Source organism: Pseudophryne corroboree, chromosome 1 (assembly GCF_028390025.1).
Source record: "Pseudophryne corroboree isolate aPseCor3 chromosome 1, aPseCor3.hap2, whole genome shotgun sequence".
NCBI lineage: Eukaryota > Metazoa > Chordata > Amphibia > Anura > Myobatrachidae > Pseudophryne > Pseudophryne corroboree.
In genome coordinates, this window is record NC_086444.1 from 625,133,847 (window position 1) to 625,155,542 (window position 21,696).

Below are 21,696 nucleotides of genomic sequence, written 5' to 3' on the forward strand. Positions count from 1 at the left end.
TGTAAAAAATACGAGGGACCGCTACGCTTTTTGTCCCCCGTATTTTTTGCACCAGCACCAGGCGCAGAGCCCGGTGCTGGTTTTAAAAATACGGGGGATCCCCTGTCAGTTTCCCCCCCCAATTTTTAGAACCAGGACCGACTCGAAGAGCCCGAGGCTGGTTATTCTTAGGAGGGGGGACCCCACGCAATTTTTTTTCGGGTTTTTTACCGTTTTTTAAACATTTTTTAAAATCTAATCAAAATCCGTCAAACTATGCCTCTAAACACCCTACAAATTTCTGACAGTCGGGGGACTGTCTAATCCCGTTTTTTATTGAATATGTTTAATTCCGGCACCCACCTGCCGGAATTAGACGGTCGAATTGTGTCGAATTAAAAAACGGCCGAAAAATTGCCGCGATTCGCCGGCAATTGCATATACCCCTATGCCAATATATCCATCAGATACACTTTTTGTTAGAAAGGATGGAATGGGAAAGATCGTAGGAGGGGTAGCAATGTTTTGTTAAAAAGAGCATAAAAGCTGCTTTAATAAAATATATTGATGAAAAAAACAGGCACACTTTTGGTGACCATAGAATCCGGGTAGAAGGACATTATTTGCACTAGGGTGATCTATAGACCACCAGGCCAGGGGGGAGAAACTGGACAGGAAACTGTTGCAGGACATCACTAACATGGCTTTTAATAAATAGTCATGGGAGACTTGAATCTAAATGATGTAAACTGGGTGCTTCTGCAAGTTCCACTAGAAGTGGGGACTTTCTAATTTTCTTGCAGGGAGCATCCCTCAAGCAATTGATGAGGGAGCCCACATGCAAATATGCAATATTAGACATTGGATGGAGACATTCTTCAAAGGAAAAATAAGATTTTACTCACCGGTAAATCTATTTCTCGTAGTCCGTAGTGGATGCTGGGTACTCCGTAAGGACCATGGGGAATAGACGGGCTCCGCAGGAGACTGGGCACTCTAAAGAAAAGGATTAGGTACTACATCTGGTGTGCACTGGCTCCTCCCTCTATGCCCCTCCTCCAGACCTCAGTTAGGGAAACTGTGCCCGGAAGAGCTGACATTACTAGGAAAGGATTTGGAATCCAGGGTAAGACTCATACCAGCCACACCAATCACACCGTACAACTTGTGATAATTATACCCAGTTAACAGTATGAACAACTGAGCCTCATTAAACTGATGGCTCAGAACAAAAAACCCTATAGTTAAGCAATAACTATATACAAGTATTGCAGAATTCCGCACTTGGGACGGGCTCCCAGCATCCACTACGGACTACGAGAAATAGATTTACCGGTGAGTAAGGACCATGGGGATTATACCAAAGCTCCCAAACGGGCGGGAGAGTGCGGATGACTCTGCAGCACCGAATGAGCAAACTCAAGGTCCTCCTCAGCCAGGGTATCAAACTTGTAGAATTTTGTAAACGTGTTTGATCCCGACCAGGTAGCAGCTCGGCAAAGTTGTAAAGCCGAGACCCCTCGGGCAGCCGCCCAAGAAAAGCCCACCTTCCTCGTGGAATGGGCTTTGACTGATTTAGGATGCGGCAGTCCAGTCACAGAATGTGCAAGTTGAATCGTGCAACAGATCCAGCGAGCAATAGTCTGCTTTGAAGCAGGAGCACCCAGCTTGTTGGGTGCATGCAGGATAAACAGCAAGTCAGTTTTTCTGACTCTAGCCGTCCTGGAAACATAGATTTTCAGGGCCCGGACTACATCCAGCAACTTGGAAGCCTCCAAGTCCCGAGTAGCCGCATGCACCACAATAGGTTGGTTCAAATGGAACGCGGATACCACCTTAGGGAGAAATTGGGGACGAGTCCTCAATTCTGCCCTGTCCATAAGGAAGATCAGATAGGGGCTTTTGCATGACAAAGCCGCCAATTCTGACACACGCCTAGCCGAAGCCAAGGCCAAAAGCATGACCACTTTCCACGTGAGATATTTCAACTCCACGGTCTGAAGTGGCTCAAACCAATGTGATTTTAGGAAATCCAACACAACGTTGAGATCCCAAGGTGCCACTGGGGGCACAAAAGGGGGCTGAATATGCAGCACTCCCTTAACAAACGTCTGAACTTCAGGCAGTGAAGCCAGTTCTTTTTGAAAGAAAATAGTCAGGGCCGAAATCTGGACTTTAATGGATCCCAATTTTAGGCCCATAGTCACTCCTGACTGTAGGAAGTGCAGAAAACGACCCAGCTGAAATTCTTCTGTTGGGGCCTTCATAGCCTCACACCAAGCAACATATTTTCGCCATATGCGGTGATAAATGTTTTGCTGTCACATCCTTCCTAGCTTTTATCAGCGTAGGAATGACTTCAACCGGAATGCCCTTTTCCATCAGGATCCGGCGTTCAACCGCCATGCCGTCAAACGCAGCCGCGGTAAGTCTTGGAACAGACAGGGCCCCTGCTGTAGCAGGTCCTGTCTGAGAGGCAGAGGCCAAGGGTCCTCTGAGATCATTTCTTGTAGTTCCGGGTACCAAGTCCTTCTTGGCCAATCCGGAACGATGAGTATAGTTCTTACTCCTCTCTTTCTTATTATCCTCAGTACCTTTGGTATGAGAGGAAGAGGAGGGAACACATAAACCGACTGGTACACCCACGGTTTCACTAGAGCGTCCACAGCTATCGCCTGAGGGTCCCTTGACCTGGCGCAATATCTTTTTAGCTTTTTGTTGAGGCGGTACGCCATCATGTCCACCTGTGGCCTTTCCCAACGATTTACAATCAGCTGGAAGACTTCTGGCTGAAGTCCCCACTCTCCCGGGTGGAGGTCGTGCCTGCTGAGGAAGTCTGCTTCCCAGTTGTCCACTCCCGGAATGAACACTGCTGACAGTGCTATTACGTGATTTTCCGCCCATCGGAGAATCCTTGTGGCTTCTGCCATCGCCATCCTGCTTCTTGTGCCGCCCTGTCTGTTTACATGGGCGACCGCCGTGATGTTGTCTGACTGAATCAGCACCGGCTGGTTTTGAAGCAGGGGTTTTGCCTGACTTAGGGCATTGTAAATGGCCCTTAGTTCCAGAATGTTTATGTGTAGGGAAGCTTCCTGACTCGACCATTGTCCTTGGAAGTTTCTTCCCTGAGTGACTGCCCCCCAACCTCGGAGGCTTGCATCCGTGGTCACCAGGACCCAGTCCTGTATGCCGAATCTGCGGCCCTCGAGTAGATGAGCACTCTGCAGCCACCACAGCAGAGACACCCTGGCCCTCGGGGACAGGGTGATCAGCCAATGCATCTGAAGAAGCGATCCGGACCACTTGTCTAACAGATCCCACTGAAAGATCCGTGCATGGAACCTGCCGAATAGAATTGCCTCGTAGGAAGCTACCATCTTTCCCAGGACTTGCGTGCAGTGATGCACAGACACCTGTTTTGGTTTTAGGAGGTCTCTGACCAGAGATGACAACTCCTTGGCCTTCTCCTCCGGGAGAAACACCTTCTTCTGTTCTGTGTCCAGAATCATACCCAGGAATAGCAGAAGCGTCGTAGGAACCAGCTGCGACTTCGGGATATTCAGAATCCAGCCGTGCTGTTGTAGTACTTCCTGAGATAGTGCTACTCCGACCAATAACTGCTCCCTAGACCTCGCCTTTATAAGGAGATCGTACGGGATAATTATAACTCCATTCTTTCGAAGGAGTATCATCATTTCGGCCATTACTTTGGTAAATACCCTCGGTGCCGTGGACAGACCAAACGGCAACGTCTGGAATTCGTAATGGCAGTCCTGTACCACAAAACGGAGGCACACCTGGTGAGGTGGGTAAATGGGGACATGTAGGTAAGCATCCTTTATGTCCAGTGATACCATGTAATCCCCCTCTTCCAGGCTTGCAATAACCGCCCTGAGCGATTCCATTTTGAACTTGAACTTCCTTATATAAGTGTTCAAGGATTTCAAATTTAGAATGGGTCTCACCGAACAGTCTGGTTTCGGTACCACAAACATTGTGGAATAGTAACCCCGTCCCTGTTGAAGGAGGGGAACTTTTATTATCACCTGCTGGAGGTACAGCTTGTGAATTGCCGCCAGTACTACCTCCCTGTCCTGGGGAGTAGCTGGCAAGGCTGATTTGAGGTAACGGCGAGGGGGAGACGTCTCGAATTCCAGCTTGTATCCCTGAGATACCACTTGTAGAACCCAGAGATCCACCTGTGAGCGAACCCACTGGTCGCTGAAGTTCTGGAGACGGGCCCCCACCGCACCTGGCTCCACATGTGGAGCCCCAGCGTCATGCGGTGGACTTAGTGGAAGCAGGGGAGGATTTTTGTTCTTGGGAACTGGCTGTATGGTGCAGCTTTTTCCCTCTACCCCTGCCTCTGGGCAGAAAGGACGCCCCTCTTACCCACTTGCCTTTCTGAGGCCGAAAGGACTGTACTTCTTAGGCTGTGAGGGAACCTGAGGTAAAAAAGTCGACTTCCCAGCTGTTGCTGTGGATACGAGGTCCGAAAGACCATCCCCAAACAATTCCTCACCCTTATAAGGTAAAATTTCCATGTGCCTTTTAGAATCAGCATCACCCGTCCACTGCCGAGTCCATAATACTCTCCTGGCAGAAATGGACATCGCATTAATTCTAGATGCCAGCCGGCAAATATCCCTCTGTGCATCTCTCATATATAAGACTACGTCTTTAATATGCTCTATGGTTAGCAATATAGTGTCCCTGTCAAGGGAATCAATGTTATCAGACAGGGAATCAGACCACGCTGCTGCAGCACTGCACATCCATGCTGAAGCAATAGCAGGTCTCAGTATAGTACCTGAGTGTGTATACACAGACTTCAGGATAGCCTCCTGCTTTCCTATCTGCAGGCTCCTTTAAGGCGGCCGTATCCTGAGACGGCAGTGCCACCTTTTTTGATAAGCGTGTGAGCGCCTTGTCCACCTTAGGGGATGTCTTCCAGCGTAACCTATCCGTTGGCGGGAAAGGGTACGCCATTAGTAACCGCTTAGAAATTACTAGTTTCTTATCTAGGGAACCCCACGCTTCTTCACACAATTCGTTTAACTCATCAGATGGGGGAAAAGTCACTGGCTGCTTTTTCTCCCCAAACATAATACCCTTTTTTGTGGTAACCGGGTTAATGTCAGAAATGTGCAACACATTTTTCATTGCCGTAATCATGCATCGGATGGCCCTAGTGGATTGTATATTTGTCTCATCCTCGTCGACACTGGAGTCAGACTCCGTGTCGACATCTGTGTCTGCCATCTGAGGTAGCGGGCGTTTTTGAGCCCCTGACGGCCTCTGAGATGCCTGGGCAGGCGCGGGCTGAGATGCCGGCTGTCCCAAAGCTGCGTCATCGAACCTTTTATGTAAGGAGTTGACACTGTCGGTTAATACCTTCCACATATCCATCCACTCAGGTGTCGGCCCCGCAGGGGGCGACATCACACTTATCGGCACCTGCTCCGCCTCCACGTAAGCGTCCTCATCAAACATGTCGACACAGCCGTACCGACACACTGCACACACACACAGGGAATGCTCTGACTGAGGACAGGACCCCACAAAGTCCTTTGGGGAGACAGAGAGAGAGTATGCCAGCACACACCACAGTGCTATATAATAAGGGATTTACACTAACAAAAGCGATTTTCCCTATAGCTGCTTTTATATATAGCTTTGCGCCTAAATTTAGTGCCCCCCCTCTCTTTTTTACCCTTGATGTCTGGAAACTGCAGGGGAGAGCCTGGGGAGCTGTCTTCCAGCGGAGCTGTGAAGAGAAAATGGCGCCGGTGTGCTGAGGAAGATAGCCCCGCCCCCTTCTCGGCGGACTTCTCCCGCTTTTTTATCTGTATAATGGCGGGGGATTATGCACATATACAGCTTAAAAGCTGTATTATGTGTCAATTAGCCATGTAAGGTACTCTAATTGCTGCCCAGGGCGCCCCCCCCCAGCGCCCTGCACCCATCAGTGACCGGAGTGTGTGGTGTGCATAGGGAGCAATGGCGCACAGCTGCAGTGCTGTGCGCTACCTTAATGAAGACCGAAGGCTCCGGGAACGGACGATCGAGGTCGGGCCCTGTGTTCGATCCATCTGGAGCTAATGGTGTCCAGTAGCCTAGAAGCACAAGCTAGCTGCAAGCAGGTAGGTTTGCTTCTCTCCCCTAAGTCCCACGTAGCAGTGAGTCTGTTGCCAGCAGATATCACTGAAAATAAAAAACCTAACAAATACTTTTCTTTCTAGGAAGCTCAGGAGAGCCCCTAGAGTGCATCCAGCTCTGGCCGGGCACAGATTCTAACTGAGGTCTGGAGGAGGGGCATAGAGGGAGGAGCCAGTGCACAACAGATGTAGTACCTAATCTTTTCTTTAGAGTGCCCAGTCTCCTGCGGAGCCCGTATATTCCACGTGGTCCTTACGGAGTACCCAGCATCCACTAGGACGTCAGAGAAAGTAGTATAAGAACACGTGTTGAAACTAGGAGGAGCAAGGTTCAAAAGAAACTTGAGGAAAAATTACTTTACAGAAAGGGTAACGGATAGGTGGAACAGCCTCCCATCAGAATTGGAAGAAGCTAAGACAGTAGAGCTATGCAAACATGCTTGGGGTAGACATAAGTATATCCTTACAAAGATCTAAGGACTAAATAGGGTCGAGGTTACCAAAAGGTAAACAAAGGAGGCAGACTAGATGGGCCAAGTGGTTTTTCTCTGCCATCAAATTCGATGTTTCGATATGCTCAGTAATGTGGGTTTGGGTGGGGGGGTGATGGTCTGGCTCCTAAACTTTCATTCTGACTTCTAGATTTTATAAACATTTGTCAAGCCCTGCGATATATCAGTACATCTGCATGCGTGAAAGGGCTATCCGCACACTGACCCGTTATATGACCGCAGGCACTGTCAACAATGAGATCACAAGTGAGCAGGCAGTTGAGATGTCTCGCCAGACGCATCGAGCTGGCGATTAGCAAGCGTGTAAAGCTTACCAAATCAGCCAAATCGATTGGCGGATCCGTCTTTACAGTGTGTACCCAGCTTTAGGGTGCCTTGAGGAATAGTGTTCATTCTAGCAGCCTGCACCTTTCAAAAGCCATGCAGTTCCTCTTTCTTGCTTGGGGTGTCACTCTCTGCTGTGGTCCTTCTAGCATAGTCTGGTCTGTATCTCAGTGCTGACATACAGTCTGGTAACAATATTCTTTAAACCAAATGCAGTCTTGGGAGACACAGGACAAAACAAGACCAAAGATCAATCGGATGTGGTATACTGACAGCGGCATTTCGCCTGCCGTAATACCGGCAGTGTCTCCCCTCGCGGGCTCGCTGTGCTTCGGGCCTGATTCTATTCCCAATGGATTGGTGGCATGGACTCACCAACCGGGTGGGAATTACAGGGGGGAGGGGGGTGCATGTGTGTGTCGGGATTCAGACCGCCGGTAAAATGTTGGATGTCTAGATTCCAGCATCGGTGTCCTGAATGCCGGGATCCCAACCGCTGGCATTTTCAATACATCCCGATCAATCTAGAGGCTTGGAAGCGCGTCATGAAAATGGGTTTAATGGCATCAGAGTATAGTTCACCAACAAAAAGTCTAAATGAGGTAGCAATGCAAAGGTTACTACAGGCAGCAATCTAAATGCTGGAAAGGATCAGACCCGGGTATCAAAATGAAATAGAAGGATCCAGAACACAGTATGAGAATGCTATAACCGTCAGTGACCAATGGGACTCCCTGCTTTATAAAGGACGGAGAGTATCAACATTCACTCTACAGCCATTCCTCTTGTCATCCTCACAGGAGCTGCGGTCATGCAACTCCATGTTAGCATGGAAGACTAACAGCGACAGTCAATAACAATTCCTCTTAAAAACCAAAGTTTCATTCTCTTGATCAGTGCATAATGCAATCACAGACTCAAATGTGTAGCACAGTTTCCGGAGCAGCAATACAGCACTGTTTAAAGGCCGTGTACCTGTATAACCAAGCCACAGTCATTTACTCAACTCACTTATAGCACTGTTTCATGAAATTAGGACTAATATGTTGTTCCAAACGTTGATTGTGAAACAGTAGCTTAGACCAAAACTATCCTTATAACTAATTGCTGCTTTATATTTAGCAGTGAACTCGCCAAAATCTCGCCGGTTCCTTCATCTCAGAATCTATTACATAACCCTCCATGACTTAAGGTGAAAGAATGGAAATTTAAAAAACAAATACAAACCTCAAACACTTTGTGCTATAAGTGATCAGAAGAGGTGCTAAAGCAACTAATTTATAGCAACTAAGAATAATAATTTTATTTTCAGAAAGAAGTCTACAAAGTGAAAGCAAATACCTGGTTGTTGTTTATTGTAGCACATTTTTACTGCACATCAGCAGCGGGATGTGATGGAGTCCGAGATAGCCGTGAGACTATACTAAAGTTTACCTTTCATTTTTGTTAAATTTGATTAACAGGACATTGCTGTAGTATATTTAAAAGGTCTAAAACATTGCCACAATCATGTCCCATTTAAAAACAGCACTTCTACTTAAATGGTTTGCAGTTCCAAGATCACCAATAATTATTTTGACACTCCATACAGGCTGAAGCCATATGCAGACAATGTTAAAATGCTACTTATACAGGTTGAGTATCCCATATCTAAATATTCCGAAATACGGAATATTCCGAAATACGGAATTGTTTGAGTGAGAGTGAGATAGTGAAACCTTTGTTTTCTGATGGCTCAATGTACACAAACTTTTTTTAATACACAAAGTTATTAAAAGAATGTATTAAATGACCTTCAGTCTGTGTGTATAAGGTGTATATGAAACATAAATGAATTGTGTGTATGTACACACACTTTGTTTAATGCACAAAGTTATTTTATATATTGGCTAAAATATACTATCAGGCTGTGTGTATATGAAACATAAATACATTCTGTGCTTAGACTTAGGTCCCATCACCATGATATCTCATTATGGTATGCAATTATTCCAAAATAAGGAAAAATCCGATATCCAAAATACTTCCGGTCCCAAGTATTTTGGATAAGGGATACTCAACCTGTATATATTTTATATGGTGTCGTTAGTACAACTTCGTAACATGCTGCTTTCGCAAGTTACATTAGTGCCCATAACATGGGTCTGAAACAGGCAGTGCCAACATTGGGGGTAATTGCAAGTTGATCGCAGCAGGACATTTTTTAGCAGTTGGGCAAAACCATGTGCACTGCAGGGGGGGGGGGGGGGGGGGAGGTATAACATGTGCAGAGAGTTAGATTTGGGTGGGTTATTTTGTTTCTGTGCAGGGTAAATACTAGCTGCTTTATTTTTACACTGCAAATTAGATTGCAGTTTGAACACACCACACCCAAATCTAACTCTCCCTGCACATGTTATATCTGCCTCCCCTGCAGTGCACATGGTTTTGCCCAAATGCTAAAAAATTTCCTGCTGCGATCAACTTGGAATTACCCCCATTGAACTGTCGTATGGATTCCTCTGAAGTACACGCAAGCCCCCTAATTTTTTTTTGCAAGTTTGTGCTTAGTGTAGGGAACGCATGTGTTAGTTTTATTTTACTATGCCAGCCCCTTCACATGTTTACAAGGCAAGGCTCTGCCTCCCTTCTTTCCCTAATATAACTTGACTCCACTCTGAAGATGCACACTGTTCACAAACTGCGATGCTGCAAGCAGTGTACAACAGTGGGCCTGGCAGCATCATGCAGCTAAAGAGACACCTGGTTCACAACCCATAAAATCTGCCCTAAATGTGTTCTGGAGGGACCAGCAGCGGTGCAACGTAATTACATTAAGTTCTTGGGTTGTGGACCGGGTGCCTATTTAAGTAGTGCGGACTACAGAGTTACACCGAAGTAAGTTATTTTCAGGGAGGTGGGTGTATTTTGAAGGCCCAATTTTTATTTTTGTGGGGCCCCCACAACTTGGCCCTGTCCTGACTCCATTGTAGTCATGTCCGCTCCTTGCCACTTGGCCTATGCTAATGTCGCATTGGGTATGCTATGCCGGCATTCGGGATCCTGGTGGTTGGCATACTGATGTCGAGATCCCCGCCAACAGAATGCCGGCATAGGGGGGCAAGTGCAACAAAGCCCCTTGCAGGCTCGCTGCGTACGCCATAGGTTCTATACCCACTCCGCCATAGGTTCTATACCCACTCTGTGGGTGTCATGGACACCCACGAGTGGGAATAGCCCCTGTTAGCCGGGATTCCAGGTTTTGGCATGGTCAGTGGTCGGGATTCCGGCGTCTGTATCCTGACCGCTTGGATCCCAACTGCCGGCAACATAACTGTATCCCAACATGTCCAGATAGGAAAAAGACTGAGGGTTTCCAAAGCATGTAAGAGGACAAGAAAAGCGAAATTCTGCTGAATGGTAGGTATTGCTACACATAGGGGGAAAAACACACACACGCACATATATATATATATATATATATATATAGCCAACATTCCTTTAATAAGACATGTATTACCTGATTGAGGTAAAAATAATCTTCAGGCTGCTTGAGCTGAAACTCTTTCTTCTCTTCCTCAGAAGCCCCAAGAAGCATATAGTAGAAAACATGGTAATTCCTGGGAAAGCAGACGTAACAATCAGAGGCATGTGGAGTGATTAAAGTAAGCAGTAGAAGATGGCAACTAATTTGTAAGGCCACGCTTTAAAAAAAAGTTGCTGCTAACCCCAAAGAACACATTGGGGTATATGCAACAAACTGCAAGTAGCAGGCAGTCATGGCATTTTGTTGATTTAGCGGCTATACTTAAAGCAGCATATTTGTAAAAGGCACAACCAGGTGTGTGTTGCCTTTTATAATATTGCTGCTTTAAATATAGCAGCTAAATAAACAAACTTTCGCGGCTGCCTGCAACTCAGTCTATTACCCATAGCTAAACATGCTCTCTTGTGTTTCACATGTGAAACCCATACTGCACTATTAGGTTTCGTGTCTTTGGACCACTGCTTCATCTGTGTGTCTCACCTTTCATTTTTTTCCTGAGAAACAAGCCGGGATTTTTCAAGGAGGTATTTTTCCACCACAGCCCTGAGAAAATAACAAAGACAATAAATAGGAAAGTACACTGCACAAGAGATTGAGCAAAATGAGTAGAATGAGAATATAAAAAAATAATAATAATAAAAATAATAATAATAGTAATATTAATACATTTTTATGGCTTTATCTTTTATTTATGTAATATGGGCTTCTTGTCTAGCTTTCATTCAGATGGCAAAACAAAAGCTCAGTATTAAGAATGTTTATTGGACCAATGTTTCCAAATTTAGAGGTCTATTACATCTAAACAAACGTAATCATATAACCACTTTACATACCATTAGTTATAATGAGCAATTGTATCCGTTTAGGATATGGCAACATACTTAACCTGTACCACTATAATAGCTTATAGCTCTATTCATAATGTGATACAAAGCACATTGAGATGTTGTGACAACATATCCTACACTCTAAATCCATAAAAGGGTTGATCAGAACAGTGTCAAAGTCAGAAAAATATCATGATGCACACTGCCATATTTGCACCTCATGCGTGTCCCCGCTGCGCGTGCATGAGCCCTTCCGTGCGTGCGTATACTCGCTGTCACGTGCACTCGCGGGCGCACGGTATGCGCATTTACGGTGGAGTTTATGTGCGTCTAGCGGGCGACTCAATCGTCACATATTTTAACCATATAATGTATTTTGTAGATTATGGTCCCTTTGATAGAATCTGAAAGTTTAGTTAATGTAGCATGTTCATAGACAAAGAGATCCCTCTTTGTTTGATACGAAGGGTCAGACAGGGGTTATACAGTGGTGTTTAGTATCCATCGGAAGAGTATTTAATTAGCAATATTCCGGTGTTGGTTTGAAGCGGATTAATCGCTCGTGCGAATAGTTATGGACATAAGAAGTTTATGAACATTTACTGTATTTGCACTTTATTACCCATGCGGCGGGAAACCTAGTTTCCCACCCACCTGAGCAGTTAGGAATAGTCACAGCCCACCTGTATGAATCAACCTATGACCTTTTGTTATAATGCAAAGACGAATTCCTGTGTCCAATGAACAATAAGAATATAGGGACCATTGTACTGTATTGTGTGTAGTGTATAAAAGGACAAGCCGATCTGGGCCAGCTCTATTCTCTTCAACGGTTCTCATCACTGATAATCGGGAGCTGGATATCCAGAAGGCGCATGCGATTGTTTCCCTTTGTGCGTAAGTTTCTCTGCAATCATATTGTCTTTATTGTTATCATAAGCCATTCTCTCTCACTCTCTCTCAATCTCTCTCAATCTCTCTCTCTCTCCTTCCCCTTAAAAGTACTTGTGTCTTTATTGTATTTTATGTGTAGTTACTTGGTTAGATATTCTATGTTATTTTGGTAGTGTATAACTTGTACTGTATTATACTTTTTGAACGTTCATTCTCTCACTAAAGGCGTTAGAACCTTAGACCGGTATTTGATTGATTATTATATTGCTAGAGTGATCTCTGAGCGTCACATACGCTCATACAGCTTTTAAACTAACAAGGTTACAGTGTGTTGCATTTACACCTTATCACTAAACAAGGGTTTACAGTATAAGTATATTGTGTATGGTATAGTTATAAAGGTTTAACACTGAGCGTCAGCGCCGCTTGTGATCTCCTCGTGGTCCCGAGCGTCCGCTACGCTGATAGCGTATCATTAAGTTAGTCGGCAGCCTATAGCGTGCTTGCCTGTACTCTCTTAGCCGTGAGCGAACGTGACGCTCGTGCGTCTCGACCACGGCTAAGCGATTGTTACGCAACGTGCGTACTCTTACGGTATTCCATACGCCAATAGCGTACTGTGTTCTTTAACCTTTTAGAGGGTTTTCAGTAAGATAAATATTAGGCTTTATCAACAGGATAGGGATGAATGACATGGGTTGAATAATACCATGTAGAAGGAGTCAATTAGGTTCTGAGTAGATCTGGCCAGCGAATCCTCCCGATACTGCCGCACTTTACGGCAGCGGGGATCTCGCTCCATAGGTAGTAAGAACTTTTTAGCGAGTTCCACCTTCGTGCAAAAAGGGCTCCCGATTCGTTCCCTTTACGTGTAATTGAATTCCGCCTATATCTGCTTATTATAGACTGCTCAAAAAAATAAATAAGATTTTACTCACCGGTAAATCTATTTCTCGTAGTTCGTAGTGGATGCTGGGGACTCCGTAAGGACCATGGGGAATAGACGGGCTCCTCAGGAGACTGGGCACTCTAAGAAAGAATTAGACTACTGGTGTGCACTGGCTCCTACCTCTATGCCCCTCCTCCAGACCTCAGTTAAGGAAACTGTGCCCGGAAGAGCTGACAGTACAAGGAAAGGATTTTGGAATCCAGGGTAAGACTCATACCAGCCACACCAATCACACCGTATAACTCGTGATAACTATACCCAGTTAACAGTATGAACAACAACTGAGCATCAAACAACGGATGCCAACATAACCCCTTTATTAAGCAATAACTATATACACGTATTGCAGAAAGTCCGCACTTGGGACGGGCGCCCAGCATCCACTACGGACTACGAGAAATAGATTTACCGGTGAGTAAAATCTTATTTTCTCTAACGTCCTAGTGGATGCTGGGGACTCCGTAAGGACCATGGTGATTATACCAAAGCTACCAAACGGGAGGGAGAGTGCGGATGACTCTGCAGCACCGAATGGGCAAACACAAGGTCATCCTCAGCCAGGGTATCAAACTTATAGAACTTTGCAAAGGTGTTTGAACCCGACCAAGTAGCTGCTCGGCAAAGCTGTAATGCCGAGACCCCTCGGGCAGCCGCCCAAGAAGAGCCAACTTTCCTTGTGGAATGGGCTTTCACTGATTTTGGATGCGGCAATCCAGCCGCAGAATGAGCCTGCTGAATCGTGTTACAGATCCAGCGAGCAATAGTTTGCTTTGAAGCAGGAGCACCCAGCTTGTTGGATGCATACAGGATAAACAGCGAGTCAGTTTTCCTGACTCCAGCCGTCCTGGCTACATAAATCTTCAAAGCCCTGACTACATCAAGCAACTTGGAATCCTCCAAGTCACGAGTAGCCGCAGGCACCACAATAGGTTGGTTCAAATGAAAAGACACCACCACCTTCGGCAGAAATTGCGGACGAGTCCGTAATTCTGCCCTGTCCATATGGAAAACCAGATAGGGGCTTTTACATACAAAGCCGCCAATTCTGACACACGCCTAGCCGAAGCTAAGGCCAATAGCATGAACACTTCCCACGGGAGATATTTTAACTCCACGGTCTTAAGTGGCTCAAACCAGTGAGATTTTAGGAAACTCAACACCACGTTAAGATCCCAAGGTGCCACTGGTGGCACAAAAGGGAGCTGAATATGCAGCACTCCCTTAACAAACGTCTGAACCTCAGGAAGTGAAGCCAGTTCCATTTGAAATAAAATGGATAGGGCCGAAATCTGGACCTTTATGGACCCCAATTTTAAGCCCATAGTTACTCCTGACTGTAGGAAGTGCAGGAACCGGCCCAGCTGGAATTCCTCCGTAGGGGCCTTCCTGGCCTCACACCAAGCAACATATTTTCGCCATATACAGTGATAATGTTTTGCTGTCACGTCCTTCCTAGCCTTTATTAGCGTAGGAATAACTTAATCCAGAATGCCTTTTTCCGCTAGGATCCGGCGTTCAACCGCCATGCCGTCAAACGCAGCCGCGGTAAGTATTGGAACAGACAGGGCCCCTGTTGCAACAGGTCCTGTCTGAGAGGCAGAGGCCATGGGTCCTCTGTAAGCATTTCTTGCAGTTCCGGGTACCAAGTCCTTCTTGGCCAATCCGGGACAATGAGTATTGTTCTCGCTCCCCTTTTCTTACGATTCTCAGCACCTTGGGTATGAGAGGAAGAGGAGGAAACACAGACAGACTGGAACACCCACGGTGTTACTAGTGCGTCCACAGCTATCGCCTGAGGGTCTCTTGACCTGGCGCAATACCTTTGTAGCTTTTTGTTGAGGCGGGATGCCATCATGTCCACCTGTGGCAGTTCCCATCGATTTGTAATCTGTGTGAAGACTTCTTGATGAAGTCCCCACTCTCCCGGGTGGAGGTCGTGACTGCTGAGGAAGTCTGCTTCCCAGTTGTCCACTCCCGGAATGAACACTGCTGACAGTGCTTGCACGTGATTCTCCGCCCAACGAAGAATCCTGGTGGCTTCCGCCATTGCCACCCTGCTTCTTGTGCCGCCCTGGCGGTTCACATGAGCCACTGCGGTGATGTTGTCTGACTGAATCAGCACCGGTTGGATGCGAAGCAGAGGCTCCGCTTGACTCAGGGCATTGTATATGGCCCTTAGTTCCAGGATATTGATGTGCAGACAAGCCTCCTGACTTGACCACAGCCCTTGGAAGTTTCTTCCCTGAGTGACTGCCCCCCATCCTCGGAAGCTTGCATCCGTGGTCACCAGGACCCAGTCCTGTATGCCGAACCTGCGGCCCTCGAGAAGGTGAGCACTCTGCAGCCACCACAGAAGAGACACCCTGGCTCTGGGGGATAGGGTGATCAGCCGATGCATCTGAAGATGCGATCCGGACCACTTGTCCAACAGATCCCACTGAAAGGTCCTCGCATGGTACCTGCTGAAGGGAATGGCTTCGTATGACGCCACCATCTTTCCCAGGACTCGCGTGCAGTGATGCACCGACACCTGTTTTGGTTTTAAGAGGTCTCTGACCAGAGTCACGAGCTCCTGAGCCTTCTCCGCAGGGAGAAACACCTTCTTCTGGTCCGTGTCCAGAATCATGCCCAGGAAAGGCAGACGAGTCGTAGGGATCAGCTGCGACTTTGGAATATTCAGAATCCAGCCGTGCTGTTGCAACACTTCCTGAGAGTGTGCTACGCTGATCAGCAACTGCTCTCTGGACCTCGCCTTTATGAGGAGATCGTCCAAGTATGGGATAACTGTGACACCTTGCTTTCGAAGGAGCACCATCATTTCCGCAATTACCTTGGTAAATATTCTCGGTGCCGTGGAGAGACCAAACGGCAACGTCTGGAATTGGTAATGACAGTCCTGTACCACAAATCTGAGGTACTCCTGATGAGGTGGATAAATGGGGACATGCAGGTAAGCATCCTTTATGTCCAGAGACACCATAAAATCCCCCTCTTCCAGGCTTGCAATGACCGCTCTGAGCGATTCCATCTTGAACTTGAACCTTTCCAGGTAAATGTTCAGGGATTTAAATTCAATATGGGTCTGACCGAACCGTCCGGTTTCGGAACCACAAACATTGTGGAATAGTAACCCCTTCCCTGTTGAGGGAGGGGAACCTGTACCACCACCTGCTGGAGATATAATTTGTGAATTGCCGCTAACACTACTTCCCTTTCTATGGGGGGAGCAGGCAGGGCTGATTTCAGGTAACGGTGAGGGGGCATAACTTCGAATTCCAGCTTGTATCCCTGAGACACAATCTGTATAGCACAGGGATCCACCTGTGAGCGAACCCACTGGTGGCTGAATTTTCAGAGACGCGCCCCCACCGCTCCCGGCTCCACCTGTGGAGCCCCAGCGTCATGCGGAGGATTAAGTGGAAGGCGGGGAGGACTTCTGTTCCTGGGAACTAGCTGTATGGTGCAGCTTCTTTCCTCTACCCCTACCTCTGGCAAGAAAGAATGCACCTCTGACTTTCTTGCCTTTTTGTGATCGAAAGGACTGTATTTGGTAATACGGTGCTTTCTTAGGCTGTGAGGGAATATATGGCAAAAAATTTGACTTCCCAGCTGTAGCTGTGGAAACTAGGTCCGAGAAACCGTCCCCAAACAATTCCTCACCCTTATAGGGTAAAACCTCCATGTGCTTTTTAGAGTCGGCATCACCTGTCCATTGCCGAGTCCACAGGACCCTTCTGGCAGAAATCGACATTGCATTTATTCTAGAGCCCAGTAGGCAAATGTCCCTCTGGGCATCACTCATATATAGGACAGCGTCTTTTATATGCCCCAGGGTCAGTAAAATAGTATCCTTGTCCAAGGTATCCAGTTCCTCAGACAGAGTATCTGTCCACGCTGCTACAGCACTACACATCCAGGCCGACGCAATTGCCGGCCGCAGTATGGTACCTGAATGTGTAAAAACAGACTTCAGGATACCTTCCTGCTTCCTATCCGCAGGATCCTTTAGGGAGGCCGTATCCTGTGACGGCAGGGCCACCTTCTTAGATAAGCGTGTCAGAGCTTTGTCTACCCTAGGGGAGGATTCCCAGTGCATCCTGTCCGTTGGCGGGAAAGGGTACGCCATAAGTAACCTTTTGGAAATCAGCACTTACCTATCAGGGGAATCACACGCTTTTTCACATAACTCATTTAACTCTTTTTCTCCCCAAACATATAAACCCTCTTGTCAGGGACAGGGTTTACCTCTGATATGTGCAATACATCCTTCATTGCTACAATCATGTAGCGGATGGCTTTAGCCAATTTAGGCTGCAATTTTGCATCATCGCCATCGACACTGGAGTCAGAATCCATGTCGATATCTGTGTCAACAATATGGGATAGTGGGCGCTTCTGAGACCCTGACGGCCTCTGCGCTGTAGGATCAGGCATGGGCTGAGACCCGACTGTCCCAAGGCTTCAGCTTTAACCAACCTTTTATGCAAGGAGTTTACATTATCATTTAACACCTTCCACATATCCATCCAATCCGGTGTCGACGCCGTCGGCGGAGACACGTCATTCATCTGCACTTGCTCTGCCTCCACATAGCCCTCCTCGTCAAACATGTCGACACACGCGTACAGACACACCACACACACAGGGGATGCTCTATATGAGGACAGGACCCCCACAAGGCCTTTTGGAGAGACAGAGAGAGAGTATGCCAGCACACACCCCAGCGCTATATGACCCAGGAATCACACAGTAACTTAGTGTTTACCCAGTAGCTGCTGTATATATGATTATTGCGCTAAATTTATGTGCCCCCCCTCTCTTTTTACCCTCTTTCTACCGTGAGTCTGCAGAGGAGAGCCTGGGGAGCTTCCTCTCAGCGGAGCTGTGGAGAGAAAATGGCGCTGGTGAGTGCTGAGGAAGAAGCCCCGCCCCCTCAGCGGCACGGCTTCTGTCCCGCGATTTGGTGTAAACAATGGCGGGGGCTCATGCAAATATACAGTGCCCAGCTGTATATATGCTGCTTTTTGCCAAGAGGTACTCAATTGCTGCCCAGGGCGCCCCCCCCCTGCGCCCTGCACCCTACAGTGACCGGAGTGTGTGGGTTAGTGTGGGAGCAATGGCGCACAGCTGCAGTGCTGTGCGCTACCTCATATGAAGACAGGAGTCTTCTGCTGTCGATTTTGACGTCTTCTTGCTTCACCCGCCGGCTTCTGTCTTCTGGCTCTGCGAGGGGGACGGCGGCGCGGCTCCGGGAACGGACGACCAAGGTTAAGTTCCTGTGTTCGAACCCTCTGGAGCTAATGGTGTCCAGTAGACTAAGAAGCGCAAACTAGCCACAGTTAGTAGGTTTGCTTCTCTCCCCTCAGTCCCACGTAGCAGAGAGTCTGTTGCCAGCAGAAGCTCTCTGAAAATAAAAAAACCTAACTAAAATACTTTCTTAGTAGCAAGCTCAGGAGAGCTCACTAAAATGCACCCAGCTCCTTCCGGGCACAGATTCTAACTGAGGTCTGGAGGAGGGGCATAGAGGGAGGAGCCAGTGCACACCAGTAGTACTAATTCTTTCTTAGAGTGCCCAGTCTCCTGCGGAGCCCGTCTATTCCCCATGGTCCTTACGGAGTCCCCAGCATCCACTAGGACGTTAGAGAAAAGGGAACACTTAAACAACACAATGTAACTCCAAGTCAATCACACTTCTGTGAAATCAAACTGTCCACTTAGGAAGCAACACTGATTGACAATCAATTTCACATGCTGTTGTGCAAATGGAATAGACAACAGGTGGAAATTATAGGCAATTAGCAAGACACCCCCAATAAAGGAGTTGTTCTGCAGGTGGTGACCACAGACCACTTCTCAGCTCCTATGCTTTCTGGCTGATGTTTTGGTCACTTTTGAAAGCTGGCGATGCTTTCACTCTACAACCCACACAAGTGGCTCAGGTAGTGCAGCTCATCCAGGATGGCACTTCAATGCGAGCTGTGGCAAGAAGGTTTGCTGTGTCTGTCAGCGTAGTGTCCAGAGCATGGAGGCGCTACCAGGAGACAGGCCAGTACATCAGGAGACGTGGAGGAGGCCGTAGGAGGGCAACAACCCAGCAGCAGGACTGCTACCTCCGCCCTTGTGCAAGGAGGAACAGGAGGAGCACTGCCAGAGCCCTGGAAAATGACCTCCAGCAAGCCACAAATGTGCATGTGTCTACTCAAACGATCAGAAACAGACTCCATGAGGGTGGTATGAGGGCCCGACGTCCACAGGTGGGGGTTGTGCTTACAGCCAAACACTGTGCAGGACGTTTGGCATTTGCCAGAGAACACCAAGATTGGCAAATTCGCCACTGGCGCCCTGTGCTCTTCACAGATGAAAGCAGGTTCTTACTGAGCACATGTGACAGACATGACAGAGTCTGGAGACGCCAAGGAGAACGTTCTGCTGCCTGCAACATCCTCCAGCATGACCGGTTCGGCAGGTCAGTAATGGTGTGGGGTGGCATTTCTTTGGGGGGCCGCACAGCCTTCCATGTGCTCGCCAGAGGTAGCCTGACTGCCATTAGGTACCGAGATGAGATCCTCAGACCCACTGTGAGACCATATGCTGGTGCGGTTGGGCCTGGGTTCCTCCTACTGCAAGACAATGCTAGACCTCATGTGGCTGGAGTGTGTCAGCAGTTCCTGCAAGATGAAGGCATTGATGCTATGGACTGGCCCGCCCGTTCCCCAGACCTGAATCCAATTGAGCACATCTGGGACATCATGTCTCGCTCCATCCAACAACGCGACGTTGCACCACAGACTGTCCAGGAGTTGGCGGATGCTTTAGTCCAGGTCTGGGAGGAGTTCCCTCAGGAAACCATCCGCCACCTCATCAGGAGCATGCCTAGGCGTTGTAGGGAGGTCATACAGGCATGTGGAGGCCACACACACTACTGAGCCTCATATTGACTTGTTTTAAGGACATTACATCAAAGTTGGATCAGCCTGTAGTGTGTTTTTCCACTTTAATTTTGAGTGCGACTCCAAATCCAGAACTCCATGGGTTAATAAACTTGATTTCCATTGATAATTTTTGTGTTTTTGTTGTCAGCACATTCAACTATGTAAAGAACAAAGTATTTAATAAGAATATTTTATTTATTTAGATCTAGGATGTGTTATTTTAGTGTCCCCTTTATTTTTTTGAGCAGTGTATAATGTAGTAAGCCGGAAGGCAGGTGAGAGGACTATTACTATTGCACCATCCAGTGGCTGTGAGGCGGACGCAGCCAACATTGTGTGTGTCACAAGGAGACTTGTTGCCATTCATTTGCACGGATTACAACATCACGGCTATTATTGCCTCCTATTCAGGTGCTAGCAGAACCAAATTCTATAAAAATTGTGTCACATTTATTTTGTATATGGAGATCCATCTATCGAACTGGATTATAAATTGGAAAGCTAAAACCAAGATGTGGGCCCAATAGGAGCTCCTCAACAACAAATATACACCCACCTGTGTGGGAAGGACACCTCACATATGCCAGCAGTCATTTGCAAAGAAATCCTTATTGTAATCATAATAGACCTAATATCCATCAGTAGGGTGTGTACACACGGTGCAATTTTTCTTACGATTTAGACTATAAAATATAGTGCATATCTCACAGTGTGTATAGTCCTTGCGATGCCTATACGCAGTCCCGCGGGATCGGCATCGCAAGGAAAAAAAGACTGTGCAGGCAGCCCAACATTAACTATATTGGCGGGGCCGTGTTCCAGCCCCGTCAAATAGTCAATGTCGGACTTACGGCACATCGCGCCGTGTTTACACACCTATTCAGTCTTATATGCTTTATTATTGTACTATTATAAATGTTTTTATTGTGTTTTGTGTTGTAACAATTTTTAAGTGTCTATTGAATAAGAGACATAAAAATATCCAGTCTGTAAAAGATAAAATAAAAGATTTATCTTTTTTATCATATGATTAGCCCTATGCTGTACTTTTTGCACGTCAGACTTCATGGTGATAAAGATTAGCACATGTTTTCACTAAATTGTAGTGCTTATTATATCACGAAAATAAGATTTTAAACCTACCGGTAAATCTTTTTCTCGTAGTCCGTAGAGGATGCTGGGTACTCCGTAAGGACCATGGGGATAGACGGGCTCCGCAGGAGACATGGGCACTTTAAGAAAGACTTTAGATCTGGTGTGCACTGGCTCCTCCCTCTATGCCCCTCCTCCAGACCTCAGTTAGAGAAACTGTGCCCAGAGGAGACGGACAGTACGAGGAAAGGATTATTGTTAATCCAAGGGCAAGATTCATACCAGCCACACCAATCACACCGTATAACTTGTGATATACTATCCAGTTAACAGTATGAAAACGACATAGCATCAGTCCAAGACCGGTGAGACTATAACATAACCCTTATTTAAGCAATAACTATATACAAGTCTTGCAGAAGTAATCCACACTTGGGACGGGCGCCCAGCATCTTCTACGGACTACGAGAAAAAGATTTACTGGTAGGTTTAAAATCGTATTT

At 46.9% G+C, this 21,696-nt stretch overlaps 1 protein-coding gene across 9 annotated transcripts in view; it reads right to left on the reverse strand.

Moving 5' to 3' along the window:
- Positions 1-21,696, reverse strand: part of MYO9B (myosin IXB) — a 284,115-nt gene that overhangs the window by 148,948 nt on the left and 113,471 nt on the right. For all 9 annotated transcript variants that reach the window (XM_063914492.1, XM_063914494.1, XM_063914490.1 and 6 more), the window contains exons 4-5: positions 10,980-11,042; positions 10,473-10,572 (exon numbers count right to left, since the gene is read on the reverse strand). In XM_063914492.1, the coding sequence (XP_063770562.1) occupies positions 10,473-10,572; positions 10,980-11,042 (163 nt within the window). The remainder of the gene's footprint in view (positions 1-10,472; positions 10,573-10,979; positions 11,043-21,696) is intronic.